Genomic DNA, 18,756 nt, shown 5'->3' on the forward strand with positions numbered 1-18,756 from the left:
CAGCCTCCTGGTGGCATTTCGTCAACCCGACAAAGATCGGTATGAGCTTAAGTGGGAGGAAGACCTTGGAGAAGTATTAGAGGTGGAGGAATGGGCTAGGATTAGAGCACGTGTCACCAAGAGCTCTATATGTGTGAAGACTAAGGAGAATGCTTATAAATTACTTTATAGATGGTATTTGGTCCCCACTCGCCTAAAAGCCATTTATCCTGATTCCTCTAACTCATGTTGGAGGAACTGCGGACGAGAGGGCTCTTTCCATCACATATGGTGGTCATGCGCTAAGATGGTGGGATTCTGGCAAAAAGTCCATAATCTAGTACACAGAGTCACTACACTACAGCTACCACCCTGTCCTTCCTACACACTCCTACATAGAATTGACCCAGACATTGGCAAACATACAAGCAGCACTTGTGGGCCATATTCTTAACACCGCTAAATGTGCAGTGGCAGCAAACTGGAAAAAAGCAGAACCCCCCACTTTAGCTGAAATCCTTAACAGAATATGGCAGACTTATCGTTGTGAGCACATTACAAGCATAATAAATGATAAACCCATTAAATTCCAAAATACCTGGCAACCTTGGTTTGCCATCTATGGAACAGATCAACCAGGGACCAATCAAAATCAAAATTAAAAGAAAGAACAATACTGTGACCTCGATTGCAAATGGTTTACTGAACATGTGACGGACGTCAGGATGCCGGGCTGAGTTTCCTTCCCCTTCTCTCCCTCCCCCTTCCCCCCCTTTCTTATTCTTCACTCTCTGTCTTCTTTTTTCCACCTTCATTTGATATTTACCATTCTAACAATGTTCTTATTAGTTGGCTTTCCTTAAGAAATTGTTTGATTTACAGTCTAACATGTATGCTGTTAAAACTGTAAAACTGTCAATAAAATATATTTAAAAAAAAAAATATATAAAAAAAAAATGTACAACTGAACTATGTAAAGAAACTTTGTCACCTGAAACTTACCTTTCAGTACACTTAAAATAAAGTGAGTCCTATTTCCCAATCAAAAAGAAAAAAAAGAAATTGATCCAGATGAAGCAACCGCCAATCTGTTTCTTTCAATCGGTTAAAATCCCTCCTGACCCAATATTGCAGTCCTACTTCTCACTGATTCACTACTATCCTTCATTTTAATTAATGGTCGTAACCATGGATACTCTTTTCCGCTACAAACTTGTCTAACCCTTTCTTAAACATATCCATTGAATCTGCCATAACAGCCTTCCCTGGCAATGAATGCCATATCTTGACTGCCCTTACCGTAAAGAATCCATTCCGTTGCTGTTTGTGAAACTTCCTCTCCTCTAAAATTCTTTGATACAGTCTGATACCATCAAAAACACTGGCACATTGTCATTGATCATTTAGATTTTAAACACGTATATATAATCCAATGAAATCCCATTTTCTGACCTTCAAAAAAACTGGATCTGTACTTACATGTTGATTTGAGTAAGTCTGCTTATTACAAACAATATGGAGCATAGTGAGCAGTACAGCTAATGTTCATGGCAGATGAACATTACATTACTTTAGGTGCTTTCTCATTTTGTTATTTTTAACTGTAAAATAGATGCCTTATATGCTGACTCAACTGTCCTTTCAACAAATGAAGACCTGTTACATCCTTTACAACGACAAATTGCGTCAGGCTTGGAGGAACTTTAGTCTTAGTGAGTTGATCTAGGAGGTTGATGCAGGGAAATAATTGAAAATTTACTTTATTTTACTCTAATATCGCAAAACAATCTCACCTCCATTTAAATGTCTGTATGTGAATTTCAGCTAATTTTCATATTTTTCCTACTTCACATTTCTGCTGTATAATGTTTAAACCACCGGAATGCAAATAACTGAAACTCAATATTGGAAACATCACTACATTAACTACATTAATACATTTTCCCAATGTATCCCAAGGCCTCAAGAACAGTGAAATGCGCTGACTGAGAAACAAAATGTCCATCTGTTTGTGCTAAAAAGTGTGAAGCTGAAGCAAATGTTCCCTTATTAACTTTGGGCAAATTCCAATTCTAACAAGAACAAAATAAATAATGCAAAAATATTTTTTTACTAAATTTAGATCTAATTATGTGGTAGTGCAGCACATATGGTTTGTCTTTTAATAAATCTAGAAGGAACTTTGTAGTTTCAATGAACCACAAAAATACATATTTGATCACCATCTGCATACATAGATGCATACACTCTTTCTGACTTTGCAAAAAAAAAATCTGGATTGCAGTCCAAGGTGCAAAAGTAAAAATGTTACTGTAAAGTTAGGCCCACTATAACTTTTGGACCACACAATTAATTAGAACATTTCAATTTGACTCCTGAAACAGTGCTTAGTGTAGCCTCAGCTTTGTCTTAAATAAATCGTGGGAGTAAGGGGACACTGGGACTGTTATTTGCAGCCACAGTTGTACATTTTGTAGACTTGATTTAAACATTGGGACACTTTAGGCTGCAGCAGCAAAACATTTAGGCCAGTGATGTGCAATGTGAAAGAGATGGATGGTTGCCAGGGCCGTCTTTCCGACTGGGCACGATGGGCACGATCAACACATTGATTTGCTCACAGATTTGCAGATCTCTCATATTCTAAGGCATATACCGTGGAAAGCCAGTACTAGTCAGAGATCCCTACATCACACCCTGTTCCGGTGAATCAACTCATGTAAGACTGATGGAAGACTCATTCAGTAATGGAGCCATGTTGTTGCGCACATGCATGTGTGGCCCTGTATGAGTAGGAATAAGGACTGCAAATGCCAATTTAGGGACTCACATTTCCCTTTGCTGTTTGCATTCTCTTGGTAAATGTAAGACAGAAAAGATATCTGCATGCATGGAAACAAATATTATGCATTAGCAAATAGCAAATATGCAATCAGTTGTATGGGATTGTAAACTACTGTTGTTTGATCGTAAATTGCTCAGTATGTCGGACGTAAAGTTGTGTAGAGAACACAATCAGATGTCAATCAGATGTGCATTATTTTTGTAACTCTACAGCAAAGTTTTTCCCTTGATCACCTTACACGTTTGAGTAGAACTACATATATAAGTAATCATTTAGCATCTTCTTACAGTGCAATAGCTTCTGTACAGAGAAAACATTGTGAATGATTTGCACACCTTGCACAGGTAAGTCTTCCGGTGAGATTGTATCTAAGGTTACAGAACGAGTGATGCTGTGATCCGCCACTGCTCTTTCTGCCATGATCTGAAAGGACATACAAAGATGTAATGTACAAAGTACACTTTGTGAACCTATAGTAGTGTTTTATAGTCAAACATGATAAATCATGCAGCCCAAAATTCCCTATTCCATCCAAATGGTCCTCTTTATGGTTATGGGCGATTAATTCTCAACTAGAGCTCAAAAGTGCTTCTTCAGGCCAAAAACTGATACCAAAACATTTAAGCTATCTATTGTGCACTGTGGCATTATAAGATGTATTTATTAGCAGGGAAGGGGTTGAGTTAACAACCTTATTCTACTGCAGCATCTTCCATAAAAAAGAGCAGATCCCCATATTGGTACTTCCATTGAAAGAGACTGAGACCGCAGATGTAGACTGTCTAGAGGAATCTGCAATGTTATACGTTACAGCACGTCAGTTGTATCTCATAAAGGTACAATCAACTTGATCTGCAGTTCCAGGGCTGGGGGAGTAGCACTCAGTATTTTGTAATAAGCAAATAGGCTGTATTGTGTAGTGGTAAATTAGATCTGTATGGTTTAGTGAACATTTGGGGCTGTATACTATACTAGTCTTTAGGGCTATATTGTACACTGCACATTTGGGAGCATATTGTATAGCGAGCATTTTGGAGATCTATTGTACATTAGGTATGGACTCTTTGTTTTGAATTAGTAATGGGCTTGTACTGTCTATAAGACATAACATGTCAGTCATTGTATCTGTATAACATGCTTGTGTCTGATAAAGACAGTTACTGCGTAATAGGCGGTGAAGGGGCCCTAATATTCTGAACCAAGGACCTTTGTCTATGTTATGCTGTATATTATGTCTGGTGAGCTGATGTGAAGTATATAAAAAAACATAACAATGCACTGGTTTTATGTTTGTAATTTGCATTGCAAATCATTTAAAGGGTAACTCCACCCAAAACAAAAATGTATTTTTTTTTTAATAAACAGAAAAAAAATGGAAATCGTTATTGATCGGAACCACATGGGGTCCCCAAGAGCTGTAGCATTCCCATACCACACTACTCTCTGATGGGAATTAAAGTTCACAAGAAAGGACATTGACAATGTGCTCAACCGAGTGGTTAGCATAGAGGGAATGGCAATTTAGGATTATTATGGCCATTGTTAACTAACCCCATCAGATCCAACAAATAGAACATTCCAGGTAAGAGCAATTTTGTTTTTAATATTAACACACTGAACTTCACTTAATACCAAATTTTTAGCCCTGAGTGTTGCATTTCTTTATATCTACATAAAACTTAAATAGGTCTACATGCAATGGTAACCTGGCATTTGAGAGGCCCATCATATATTACAAAGGTACTGTTTACTGTAAATATACAATGTAATTCAATATGGGAATGTGCTCCAATGCATTCCTTGCATCAAGCTTTGAATGTACACCAGGCATACTACACTTACAAAACATATTGCCAAGTGTGTCAGAAATGTTGCAGTATTCATCTGAAAACAATTGCTCTTATATAAAGGAAAACCATATAAATTTTATGCATAAGTACTGTATTTTATCCTGCTAAGTTCCCATGTTTTATGTTGTTTTATAGTAGTTCCGGTCTGGTTTATTTATACAAGCCTTTGTTATACGAGTGTACTGTTACAATGTTCAAGAGCATTATGAACTTAAAAAATCTTTGGCTATATGTAAAGATGAGTAAACTGATTTGTTAGATTCAATATTTAAAGGTCTGCAGACTCAGATAAAATCATTATATAAGTCTTTTATATGCCAAATTTCAATAACTGATTTAGGCAACCTAAAAAATTTGGTTGGTGTGTCAAACCAAGGCTGATTTATTCATCTCTAAGGGCTGAGCTAAAATAATTAAAATGTTAAAGGAATAGAAAAATAACTTGTAAAAGCAATGACTCACAGATGTATGTTGTTTAATGGGGGCTGGATATATATATAATTGGTACATGTAGGCACACTCACCCTTTGGCCACTAAAACCCAACCAGCACACACACCTCCTACAATGAACATAGCTGTGTCAGTTGTCTCATAGACTGTATCGATTAATTTTCATAATTTACTAAGTTCCTTTTTCTTTATGTAGAAAATGTTTATTTGTTGTCTGACATACACACTTTGCAGGAGATGATCTGTCTCCCAGCTCCTGCTGCTGCTAGGCACACGTTACTTTGCCTAATGTTAATCTGGCATGGTGTACTGTGTTTTTCTGCCCATCTTTTTTAGATATTATTTAACCCATAAGCTATGTTTGTGTCTCTAACATAGCTTAAATAAGTGATCACGTGATGTATTCTTGTGGCTGAAAATGTCACTGTTTTTACACTATTTTAAGGGAAGAGTCAGCTTCTGTTCTATGGTAATTACCATTAAATGGTACAGTAGTAACGCCGTCTTAACATTCACAACACATCTTAAAAGTAAATAAGTGTAAACAAAACTGTAATACCTTGGAGCACATATCATGGAGGGCACTGGCAATCGCTTTGGCTGGGACATCACAACGAAACACATGACACTTGAGCATGCATGTATCTTTGTCATTAGCTACAAAAGCAAAGTCCCTAGAACAATAATAATACATCATTATAGGTCTAGTGTACCCGTGTTCAACATGAAATGTTCAACAAGTACATGAGTATGCACACATAGGTCCAATAAGTATCTAAGTTTATAATGGGGCTCATAGGGTCCCCATCTGGGGTTCATGGCAATGGTGCCACCTGACCTGTGCCAGAGCCAAATTAAGCAAAATTTGGAGGATGACTGCGTGGACCAATAACAGTCATCCCTGAGCCTACTCATGGCCCAAAGTTTGATTTGTATTTGTTGAATATAAATTTCAGTCTCTGTTCTTATGCTATTTGTAAAAACAATTGCACAGCGTGACTTCTCTTTTTCTACATGCTAGGCGTAAATTTTCCACGTCATTTTGTGGGCCCACAAATCTTAAAGTCATTATTCTGTATATATACTTAGAGGTTCGACACATGAACTGCAAACCTTCCAACTGTCCGCATTGTGACGGGACAGTCCAAATTTGCTGACCTCCGAAGGGGCTGAGATTACACAAACGCTGCTTCTGGGGTCTGGGTAGATCAGGGGTGGGGCTCATTTTGCCCTGTGTTGAATGCCTATGTGTTGGATAGTGTGAAAGTGGCGAGGGCCCATGATTTGGCTTCAGCACACAGCACATGGTAATCTTAATCTACCATTGATATATAGTTTTAGGCTGGTGTCACATTATTGCAAGTGAATGCTGTGTTATGACCTGCTCCCATAGTAACACATTATAGTCAAAGGGTATAGATCTTCCACCTCACATGGGAGAGAGGTGACAGCTTCAGACCTGAAGATGCTGTGTATCATATTACATACGTGAAGCGTCTTCAGAGCTGCAGTGCTCCTGTGTGACAGGAAGAACATTAACTGTAATGTGTGACTACAAGAATGACTCCCAGCAACAGACTGTGACAGATACCATCACTAATTTCCAATCCAAGCCAGGTAAAGGTGGATCAGTGAGAGGGGGTAACACAGCAGATGCTAGAAGTTAAGGTGGGCATAATGAATTATGTGGTGAGGTTTGCCTGGGTAACAGCAATAGAAGGTGCTGAAGGTGATAGATTGGGTACTGGAGAGGAAATGTGAGAGATATGTGTGGCATAAAAAAATGAGTCATAAGATGAGTAGCACATTAGTAAAGATGCATATAAAATTCAACATTTATAGCAGTGTCCAAAGATAAACTTGAGCCTATTAATCGGAATGGGCAGCAAACTAGTAAAGATGTAACAAACCTTCATCATTTCTATCACAGATGAGCTTAGTTTATTTGTGCTAGTGTATAACTATGGAACGCTGTCTTTTTACACATTACATTTCATAGCTCATCAGTGGGAGCCATACTGACAAGTTATACCCAAGGGCTGCTGCTGTGAGCTCATACATGACACAGATGCAGAAGCCAGGCTTGTATCTTACTCAAGAGCAGCCAAAACCACCCACAGGTCTCCTTTCTGCTGTCTTTACCTAACCTGTATCCATCATAGGCACTCAGTAGTGCGACTGTAACAATAAATAAGATCCATGCCTCTAAAATACATCAGACGCATTCACGTCTCTGTATAGTACAAACAGATCAAGAGCCTAACAACTTTATTAATAACAGAAAATGCAGTGTCTATAATAAGAAGAAAAGGGCAATCCTAATCAATTGTCACATCAAATAATATTTAATAAATGAATGCTACTACTTTATAAGACTCAGGATTGTGATTCTTTTGCTCTGATAAAACACATTCCTTTTTTATTTTTACAATATCTTTTGTTTTGTAAACACGTATCTTTATATACTGTGTACTGTCATTTTCTCATACCCCCTTCATGATGTCTTTGGGATGAAATGCGTAGGGTCTGCTTTTGATACTTACCTGATACAAAGCTGCATTCTCTCCAGTGATTGTGGGACTTTATCTCCTGGCCAGATATTTTTTCCACAAAATGTGGACATCATCACTGAAGACTAGATAAGCCTTATATGTTTTTATTAAACGTACAAGCAATTAACAGTATAAACTTTTTTTTAGTTTTTACAGTATCTCTAACTACCTATTTCTCTCCTCCCATTTACCTCCAAACTACTTGAGCGATTAGTGTGTCTCACTTTCTCTCCTCTCACTCCATTCTCAACCCTCTGCAATCAGACTTCTGCCTCCAACATTCCATTGAAACTGCTCTCACAAAAGTGATCAATGAACTACTTACTGCAAAGTCTAAGGGTCGTTTCTCCATACTCATTCTCCTGGACCTCTCTGCTGCTATTGACACTGTTGATCACCCTCTTCTCCTGCACACCCTTCACTTCATTGTCCTTCGTAACACAAAGACTCAAGACACAAGACTCTGTTCTTGGTCCTTTACTTTTTTCATTGTACACCTCTTCTTTTGGAGCACTAATTCGCTTATTCGCCCTCCAGTACCACCTCTACGCTGATGACACCCAAATCTATATCTCTTCCTCTGACCTCTCTCCTTCTGTACTATCTCGTGTAACCAACAGTCTTTCTATTTTCTCCACATGATGTCCCAATGCTACCTAAAGTTCAACATGTCCAAAACAGAGCTTATTATCTTCCATCCTGCCAGAATCACCACCTCCCCTCAAATCTACCTCACTGTCAATAACACCATAATTTCCTCAGTCTCCCAAGCCCGCTCCCTTGGTGTCACACTTGACTCTGCATTCTGCTTTATTCCTCACATCTAGACTCTCTCCCAGTCCTGTCGATTCCACCTCAAAACATTGGCAGAATACACCGTTTTCTTACTCAACATGCTACCAAAAGTTTTATGTATTCTCTCATTATCTCCCGTCTTGACTACTACAACCTCCAGCTATCCGGCATTCCCAACACCCATATATCCACACTTCAATCCATTCTATATGTTGCTGCAAGACTGATCTCCCTCTCTTACTGCTCTATATCTGCTGTACCACTTTGCAAATCCCCATACTGCATTGTATGTCTGTTTTCCCTGCTGAATGGCGCTGCGGAGCACTGTGGCATCTTACATATCTACGATAATAATAATAGTTTGAATTAAGATTTTGAAATAATTTTATTTGGCAGTTTTCCTTGAAAATTATATGAAGTGTTTGTAGACGTGGAATATTTACCTTTCTGGTACGCATAATTTCGTCTCCTTTAACTTCCACCCATGTTTTAAAACATGCTACACTACATTGTTTATATTTTCGCCATTTCAGTACCTTACCTCCCTCTGATAACTGACCTCCATTTATGGATACATCTTCAAAAGATTGAAGAGGATCTCCTTTTCTCATTAACCAGATAAACTCTTCTTGATGTATTCTTTTGGTATGCGGCTACTTGTTAAATCACGTTTGAAAGAGTTATTGTTTCATATATGCTACACTATGTTTGGCACTTTTGTTTTTTTTATTTATTTTAGGCATTGAACTTATAAACAGGTGCATAAGTAAGAAGTATACTTACTGTATGTGTTTTTTTATCTATTTGTATTTAGGAATCTAAATTTGCTTTGGGTCAACACTTTAGCACTATAATCTTTATATTAATTTGTGAAAGAGACAAAGTTTCAGGGCGTGCAGGCATTTTGCAGAAGCTAATGATAGTGCAAGGAAGATTGAAACAAAATCTGGTGTACTTCTTCCCCTGTTCCATCATCCCCTTCTGTAAAATGCCTTTACAATATATGTCTCTCTGTAGAGATCATTTCCCTCTATGTGAGTATCTTTGTTTCCTCCATTAACTAAATTGATGGGAGATATACAGTATATAAAGATACACGTTTACAAAATAAAAGATATTGTAAAAATAAAAGGTATGTTTTTTATCAGAGTAAAAGAACCATTTTCAGAATCCTGAGTCCTATAAATAAAATAACATTCACATATTAAATATAATTAGATGTGAAAACTGTATAGGATTGCCCTTTTCTTATTATTATATACACTGTATTTTCTGTTACTAATTTGGCAATTTTCCTAGAAAATTATATGAAGTGTTTGTAATAGTTACATTTCTGGTATGTACAATTTTCCACACATTTTTAGAATATACTATACTTTTTTGTTTCTACTTTCAGAGATTCAGTACCTTACCTCCCTGAAGATTGAACTCTCTTTATGGATACATCTTCAAGAGATTGAAAAGGATTTCCTTATCTCAAAATCTCATAAAGCAAATAAGCTCGTCTTGATATATTCTTTGGTATGCGGGCACTTGTCAAATCACGGTTGAAAGAGTTATTGTTTCATATTTGCTACACTGTTTGGCGCTTTTGTTTATTGATGTACTTTGTCAATGATCTGTATGTAGCTATCTCTCCTCAATTCACCACTAAGATGCTTGTGTGCACAAGCTAATGGTCTCTATTTATTAAATGGAGAAAAGCTTTATCTCCAGCAAAAATTGGTGTTTTCTGCTGGTGATTGGGCTTTTCCCTATCTATAAAGGAGTTAACACCGGTGATGACACTGCAATTGCCGAAGGTAACTCTCGCTCCCAATAAGATTCACCGGGTCTCACAGCTATAGTTACCGCATGCATATTTATGAGAATCAGGTGAAAAAACTTTTGTCATTTTATAGATAATTGTTGGATAAAAGTGATCCTATGAAGTAATTTGTTTAGAATGACCTACAGGCATACATTAATAAATAAGTCTGTTCATTTGTCTGTTTTATGCAAATTACTATTTCTAAAAAAAATAAATCATAAAATTAAGGTAGAAAACTGTTTTGCATCTACTGAAAACACCATGTAAATGTTTATTTCCTTCTATTTCTGCCACAGCAATTATAGTAAAGATCTTGTCGTAGGTTTTTTTTTACATTTTTTATAATTTTATTCTTAAAGGCAATGTATTATGGACATATACATATGTCAGGAAAATGTTGGCTTACCTGTCTCTTCAGGTTTCAAGGATGAAGAAATGACAAGATAAAAAACAAATAAAAAAAAGGTTTCAAAACGTGTCACAAATATTGAGCTTAATTGATTTGTTATAACACTGGGAGTCACTTTAACACAGAGCTTGTACTGTATATACCAGTGATGGGCAACTTTATATTCTTCAAGGGCAGCATCAGCAGCCCTCCAGCCTTCAAAAGGGGTGCACATTACCCAAAAGACCACCTCACACCTTCTCACATGCCCCCACGTGCTCCCCAGACCTCCACTCATATCCCTCAAACATCCCCACATGCCCCTTATATGTCCATCAGACCTTCCCACATGCCCCTGACATGCCCATCAGACATCCCAACTGCCTCTCAATCCTCCTCACATTCCCTTCACACCTTTTCCACATGTCACTCACACCACCACCACGTCACTCACACCACCGCCACAAGTCACTCACACTACTCCCACATGCCTCTCACACCACTCCTGGTATTCCCCGGTAGGCCCGACACCTGATAACTCCGCCTCCTTCGTTGGTGGGGGGAGCAGGTACTTTAATAAAACAATACTTACCTCATCGCGGCGCCGGCGCCCCTCCTTCCTCCTCCCTGTTCCGTTCGCATTGAATGTCGGGTGTGACGTGATGACGTCATGCCCATTCAGTGAGGAACGGTGCAGAGAGGAGCCAGCACGCAAGAAAGAAGTAAGAAGACAGAAGACAAGAAAAGAGATGAAAGAAGCCAATAGGAAGGCAAGGAGAGGAAAGCAGAAAGGGACAGAGTGATGAAGAAGGGGGGAGCAGAAAGGCACAGAGTGATGAAGAGGGAAGGGGAGCAGCATGGCACACAGTGATAAAGGGGGGGGAGAAAGGCACATAGTGATGAAGAAGGGGGCAGAAAGGCACATAGTGATGAAGAAGGGGGGCAGAAAGGCACATAGTGATGAAGAAGGGGGGCATATAGGCACATAGTGATGAAGAAGGGGGTCAGAAAGGCACATAGTGATGAAGAAGGGGTGGCAGAAAGTCACAGAGTGATGAAGAAGGGGGGGAGGCACAGAGTGATGAAAAAAAGGGAGGCTGAAAGGCACAGAGTGATGAAGACGGCGGGGTAGAAAGTGATAAAGGAGGGGGGAGCAGAAAGGCACAGAGTGATGAAGGGGGAGGAAGCAGCATGACAGAGCGGTGAAGGTGGGAGAGCAGCATTGCACAGTGTGATGAAGGGGGGCCAGGTGAAGGGGTGAAAAGCAGCATGTAGGGTGCAGTGTGATCATAAGGGGGCACAGCATGGTGATCATAAGGGGGCACAGTGTGATCATAAGGAGGCACAGCGTGGTGATGATGAAGGGGCACAGCACTGTGTGTGTGATGGCGCATGGGGCTTGTGGCTAGGTAGTGTGTTTGTGGTAGGTGGTGGCTAATTCATGCGTACTCTTTTGTTTGTGGGGTGATGGTGGAACAATTTAATTTAATAGTGTGGACTATTAATTTAAGATGGTGTTATTTGGGGGCTATTGAATGTGGGGGTGAGTTTGGGGAGAATGGTGTCTATTAAATGTGAATATGAATTGTTTAATGGCAAGCAATGGCTGCGGGAAACAGGTATCATTATTAAATGTAAATACTATTAATTTATTGCTGGTGCTGTTTGGAGGGAGGGAAATAGTATTCCCATTTAAAAAATAAACCTATTACTTTATTGTTGGGTTTGGTTGGAGAGATATAGATCTATTTATTAAATGGGAATACTATTATTTTAATGTTAGGGTTAGAGGAAGGCCTAATTATTAATCGTGGGTGCTATTGATTTAACGTCGGGGTTGGTCGGCATTTTCTAAATGTGCCCATTTTTTTTCAAATAGGGCCACCATCATTCCAGAATCCAGACAAGCCACAACTAAAGAAACCAGCAGCCACAGGTGGTGAAAGTGACAAGAACAGGTAGGAGAGAGCAGGACAGTCTGTCAAATGTTGTGACTCTAGTGGGACAATCCCAATTTTTGGTGACTGTTCTGCCCAATTTAAGGGGCAGGCCAAGACTGTGTACTCTTTATATACACACTGCATTCTTTATGTACTATACTACGGTGCCAGCTGTCCTTCGTGGGCTTACCACACCCCCTCTAGTAGTTTGGTTACACCTCTCTAGTGGCTGGCCACATCCCCCTCTGGTGGGCCCCTACAATTGTATCCCCCGGTGGGCCCTTCATGTCCCAGTCCCACACTGTGCCTCTCACACCACTCCACGTCACCCACACCACCCCCTCAAGCCTCTGAAGCCTTCTCCCACGTGCCACTCACACCGCCCCATAAGCCTCTCACAACACCCCCACATATCACTCACACCATTTCCACATCACTCATACCACACCCACAAGCCTTTCGAGCCTTTCCAACCTCTCCCATGTGACACTAAAACCGCCCCCAAAAGCCTCTTCCACCTTTTACAGCAGGAGCATACAGAAGAAGGAGGAAGAGCACACAGTGGAGAGCACACGGCACTACCTCTTCCTTCTCTGTTGTGCTGTATGACATCCCTGCATTGGGCAGAGGAGGTCACATGATGCTCAATCTTATTCTGTGTGCTACAACAAAGCAGAGAATAAGTCAGATTGGGGCAGCTGGCTGGGGGTCACAGGTGAAGGCTAGCTGGGTCATGTGTTGCCCTCCACTGGTATATACACTATAAATTGACTACAATCAGATTACAATCAGTCTATTTACAGTCTGACTTTCATTATACAACTTTTCCTGATTATGTGCTTAAACCTGACCACAAAAAACAATAACACATTTATTTAGTTAGTTAGTTTTGTCTGTATAGTACATAAAGTACTTAACGGCAATAAAACAAGGACACAGTATATTTTTATAAATCATCTTGTTGTAAATGTTCTACAATCCTTCTCTGAGTTTACAGATTAATTCTGACAATATTATTACTCTATAAATGCCTTGCAATTGGGGCCCTGGAGGCATTTTGCTTTTATGAAGTACTTACATGTGTAGATGTGTACAGAGCATGACATGTGAAAAATGTAGGTGAAGCTCTCAGTGCAGTTTGCATTTCAAAGTAATTTAAATTATGATGAGTTGCTATTTCTATATAACATACATATTATATTTTTGCGGCCATAATGACCAGTATCAATGGCACACGTCAGGTTTGTGGCTGCTAAACCTGTCACCATAAATGTACAATGTACCCAGCTCCAGCAACAGCCATGAAGCTATCCATTCCCTGTTACCCACGGATCTTCTTTTTTCACATGATGTTGAAAAATATTTTTGGGGTTTTGAAGCTCTCTAACAAACTAATAATTGATCAACATTTTAGGATTTCCCCAAAGAAAGGCATGTATGAAGGTATAGGAGTGGTCACCATTCAAGAGATAATTACCATGGGCCTGATTCATTAAGGATCTTAACTTGAGAAACTTCTTATTTCAGTCTCCTGGACAAAACCATGTTACAATTCAAGGGGTGCAAATTAGTATTTTGTTTCGCACATAAGTTAAATACTGACTGATTTTTCATTTAGCACACAAATATCAACTTTAAATTTCAGTGTACAAATAAGCTATCAAGTATTTGTGTGCTACATGAAAAATCAGTCAGTATTTAACTTATGTGCAAAACAAAATGATAGTTTATTGTACACTGAAATTTAAAGTTGATATTTGTGTGCTACATGAAAAAACAATCAGTATTTAACTTATGTGCAAAACAGAATACTAATTTGCACCCCTTGCATTGTAACATGGTTTTGACCAGGAGACTGAAATAAGAAGTTTCTCAAGTTAAGATCCTTAATGAATCAGGCCCCATGAACTGATATACGGTAAACAGAGAGTGGCGATAAAAAAATCACTCTGTAGTATTACTTATGGGGCCGTCCTTTCTCCCAGACCCAGCTTCTGCATAAACGTGTGCCTGTTGCCTACTCCCTTATTTTATCTGTCGATGTCTCGATGACTTGTGCAGAAGTGGTCCTATTGCAGCATAATAAATATACTAAACATCATTCATGCAGTTACTTTTCCAAGTAGCTATCTCCAACTGTAAGAAACTCCTCTATTGGAGACCAAGAACTGTTAGGAGTGAAACTAGCCTTGAAGAAATGGAGGCATCTTATGGTTTTCCTAATATGTCTCACTTTGTACTTATCAGGGGTTTACCATCTGCACCTCTTCTGGCCCTCTTCTTGCAATTGTTTTTGTTTTTTTTAATCAAAGAACTCTTTCACCCCAGTGGGTTACCCATTCACATCATGTCTGATAGAGGAGTCATATTTTTTCTCAGTTTTGTAGGGTTCTCTGTAAATATTTAGATATTAAACTGATTTTCTCTTCTGCATGCCATATTCAGTCAAATGGCCAAACTGAGATGGTCAATCATGTCCTTAAACATTATCTACTGACTTATTTTTTAGCATGTCAAGATGATTGGGCAGATTTGCTTCCTTTGGCAGAATGTACAATAATCATTTTGTGTAGAAATAAAACTAATATCTTTGGACAATAGAAGGTATTGGAATGTGTTAATCCTGTTACTTCCATCAGGAAGCTGCCCACCACTCTGTATTCTGAATGTCTTCCATGTCTCTATTCTCAAACCTTTAGTGACCAATGACTTTACGTTCACAAAAACTTCCCCAAAACCTCTTGACTGATGATTTACATGAGTTTGGTGTTAACCAAATCTCTGATGTTAAGATTTATTTGGTTAATTGGAAGGACAATGGTCATGAAAATAAGATCTTGGGTCAGAATGTCTGATTATATACATAACCCCATTCTGGTCAAGAGATTCCATCTACATTTTCCAATAAAAAGAGTAGGGGCTGCCTGGAGGAAAAACTGTAAGGGAGAGAGGGATGTGCAATAACATTTTGCTGTCAGCTGCGTTACTTAGCGGGCCATCCTTGCTCCTAGATGCTGCATGGGTGACATCATTTTCTCCATTCTATCCTTGGACATACGGCTGCTCGTCACATTGCCTGCTGTCTATTGTTGATATAACCATTACCTCTATGAAAAATAATAAGAATAATATGAAAGATAGGCTTTGTCCCTTCTCCATGATCTAGCGTAAGTAACATGGTGGCACCATATTACAAATATTTTCCTAAATATAGCATACATTGACCCACACCAAACCATTCTAGATAAAGGAGTAAATCTCAATGAATTGATGCCAAAGCTCAAAAAAGTCATCTTGAGCAGACTGTATGTGATTGCAGGAACTTCTTTCTAAACCCCCACTGACATGTGAACTTCAGGATTTATGTTACTTTTGGTTTTTCACAAACAGAGGGCCAATAGTGTGTGTAAAGATGTGCAAGGATGTGTTTGTAATGGGAAAGTACATCACCATGCAAGTTCAATCAATCCCACCAATACAAATATGTATACCTTCCATTATTGCAGCCAACGCCCCACACCCGGATGTTGATGATGGGTTGAGAATGTATCAAACTGTGATCCAGTGGATCCAGCAGGGTCATTGTATCTTTCTTCAAAATCATAACCATATTTTGTCCCTAGAATACAAATAAAAGAACTGAAGGTGTTTGTAGAAAACAAGAACTGAGTTAGGTCATTCAAATATGAATTTGGAGGGCAAATTTTGGCAAAAAGGGTAGGTAAGGAAAAGACTAATAATTTCTCTGGCAGTCTACAGGCTCATGCACATAGAGCATAGGTTCACAGGTTGAGCAAATAGGTGTGTTTAATTAAACAATCAGCTAGTTAGTGTTGGGGAGAAAGCATAAATAGCTGCTTTGGTGTTGTGGGTGGGGGCGACCGATGCCACCCAGTTCCCGATGACTAGTGAGGGGACCGAATATCTAGCTAGAAGCAGAATCGCGTGAATTTGAAAATACTTCTGTTCTTTTGATTGCTGGAATTACAAGAGTCGCTATCTGTACCATCCTGACATCCGAAGGCCATGCAGAGGGCCCTATTATCTCCATGGGCCCAGGTGCACTGCACCTGCTGCACCAATGATAGTTCCGCCACTGCTGACATCCCTGAATAAAACTACAGCAAAGTGGTTCAGCTAAGCTGTGTCCGCCTCATCGGCTTGGCATGCTTGTCACAATGGGATAAAAGTAATTTCAGCTAGCATGCTTTTTTTTTTTTTTAACCCTTAACAAACTTCTAAACTAAAAACAGATTTTAAAAAAATCTTACAAAATGGAGAGTAAATTGAACACTAACAAGTTCATTAAGGAACGTAAAAGCCAATATGTGCTGTATTTGATTTTAAATTACTCTGTACATGCCCAGAAACAGACTATACACCAGTGAACGCAAGAGTATGCAATTCATCTTCGAGTGCAAGGGACACTTCATGGGTGGAACGGAGAGGGAAAAGGGCATATACATGTAGTCAATGTACAGGAAGTCATGCCAGGCTCAAACCCACAGAGCAGCATCTGATAAAAGCTTTGAGCATCTTTAAGGTACATTTTTTTCAGTTATTGCACCAGCTACAGGTCAAGTGTAAGTGCCAAGTGATAGTGATGACGGTCACGTATGCATGCTAGAACATGTGTTTGCAACTGTAGAAATCCATTTTATGTACAAGAGACATTAATGACATCATGATGAATGTATTTCATGAAAAAATAAAAAAAATGAAAACAAACTTTTTTTTTAATGTTTTTTCAATAATGACTATATTATCAACAGGTGACAATAAGTGAATCCCTTTTTTTCTGTGCAATCTGCTGGGACTTCATATTCCCCATATGTATTGTATGTATCCTGCAGTTGTGTCTTTCTCAGTACGGTAAGTGCCACATACACAGAGCATACCTAGACACTTATTCCACAAGAGATGTAACTTCAGATTGTTTTCCAGTGGAATACAGAAGTGTGTATGTACGCATTATGTGTATTTTTTTAAATGCACAATATGTACATTTTGCATGCCTTAATGAATCAGGCTCTATGTGAAAGTAAAAGTGGCATTACAATTTTAGTTTAAGTATTGATGCACTGCAAGTCGCATGTGCTGTGTGACATTTCCAAAATGATTACAATTCTCTTTTGTTTCAATTTGGAGACCAAAAAGAATACACTGACAGGTTCATTTCTAAAAGTGTAAAAACGTGGACAAACAGTGGATTTCTTGTATAAATGTGTCTGTCAGCCAAGCACATGGCTACTATCTACTTTCCTCTTCGGGATGTGCTCCGGTAATTTGGCACTGTGCATGATCACATCTTCCTCTGGTAATTTGGCACTGTGCATGATCACATCTTCCTCTGGTAATTTGGCACTGTGCATGATCAGATCTTCCTCTGGTAATTTGGCACTGTGCATGGGCACATCTTGCTCTGGTAATTTGGCACTGTGCATGATCACATCTTCCTCTGGTAATTTGGCACTGTGCATGATCACATCTTCCTCTGGTAATTTGGCACTGTGCATGATCACATCTTCCTCTGGTAATTTGGCACTGTGCATGATCACATCTTCCTCTGGTAATTTGGCACTGTGCATGATCACATCTTCCTCTGGTAATTTGGCACTGTGCATGGGCACATCTTGCTCTGGTAATTTGGCACTGTGCATGATCACATCTTCCTCTGGTAATTTGGCACTGTGCATGATCACATCTTCCTCTGGTAATTTGGCACTGTGCATGATCAGATCTTCCTCTGGTAATTTGGCACTGTGCATGATCAGATCTTCCTCTGGTAATTTGGCACTGTGCATGGGCACATCTTGCTCTGGTAATTTGGCACTGTGCATGATCACATCTTCCTCTGGTAATTTGGCACTGTGCATGATCACATCTTCCTCTGGTAATTTGGCACTGTGCATGATCACATCTTCCTCTGGTAATTTGGCACTGTGCATGATCACATCTTCCTCTGGTAATTTGGCACTGTGCATGATCACATCTTCCTCTGGTAATTTGGCACTGTGCATGATCACATCTTCCTCTGGTAATTTGGCACTGTGCATGATCACATCTTCCTCTGGTAATTTGGCACTGTGCATGGGCACATCTTGCTCCGGTAATTTGGCACTGTGCATGATCACATCTTGCTCCGG

At 39.2% G+C, this 18,756-nt stretch overlaps 1 protein-coding gene across 1 annotated transcript in view; it reads right to left on the reverse strand.

The window, feature by feature from the left end:
- The window catches only part of APBB3 (amyloid beta precursor protein binding family B member 3), a 74,807-nt gene that overhangs the window by 12,916 nt on the left and 43,135 nt on the right, over nucleotides 1-18,756 (reverse strand). The window contains exons 6-9 of the mRNA XM_075209888.1: nucleotides 16,102-16,229; nucleotides 10,689-10,694; nucleotides 5,685-5,799; nucleotides 3,160-3,247 (exon numbers count right to left, since the gene is read on the reverse strand). Of these exons, the coding sequence (XP_075065989.1) occupies nucleotides 3,160-3,247; nucleotides 5,685-5,799; nucleotides 10,689-10,694; nucleotides 16,102-16,229 (337 nt within the window). The remainder of the gene's footprint in view (nucleotides 1-3,159; nucleotides 3,248-5,684; nucleotides 5,800-10,688; nucleotides 10,695-16,101; nucleotides 16,230-18,756) is intronic.

The sequence above is a fragment of the Mixophyes fleayi genome, chromosome 4 (assembly GCF_038048845.1).
Source record: "Mixophyes fleayi isolate aMixFle1 chromosome 4, aMixFle1.hap1, whole genome shotgun sequence".
Classification (NCBI taxonomy): Eukaryota; Metazoa; Chordata; class Amphibia; order Anura; family Limnodynastidae; genus Mixophyes; species Mixophyes fleayi.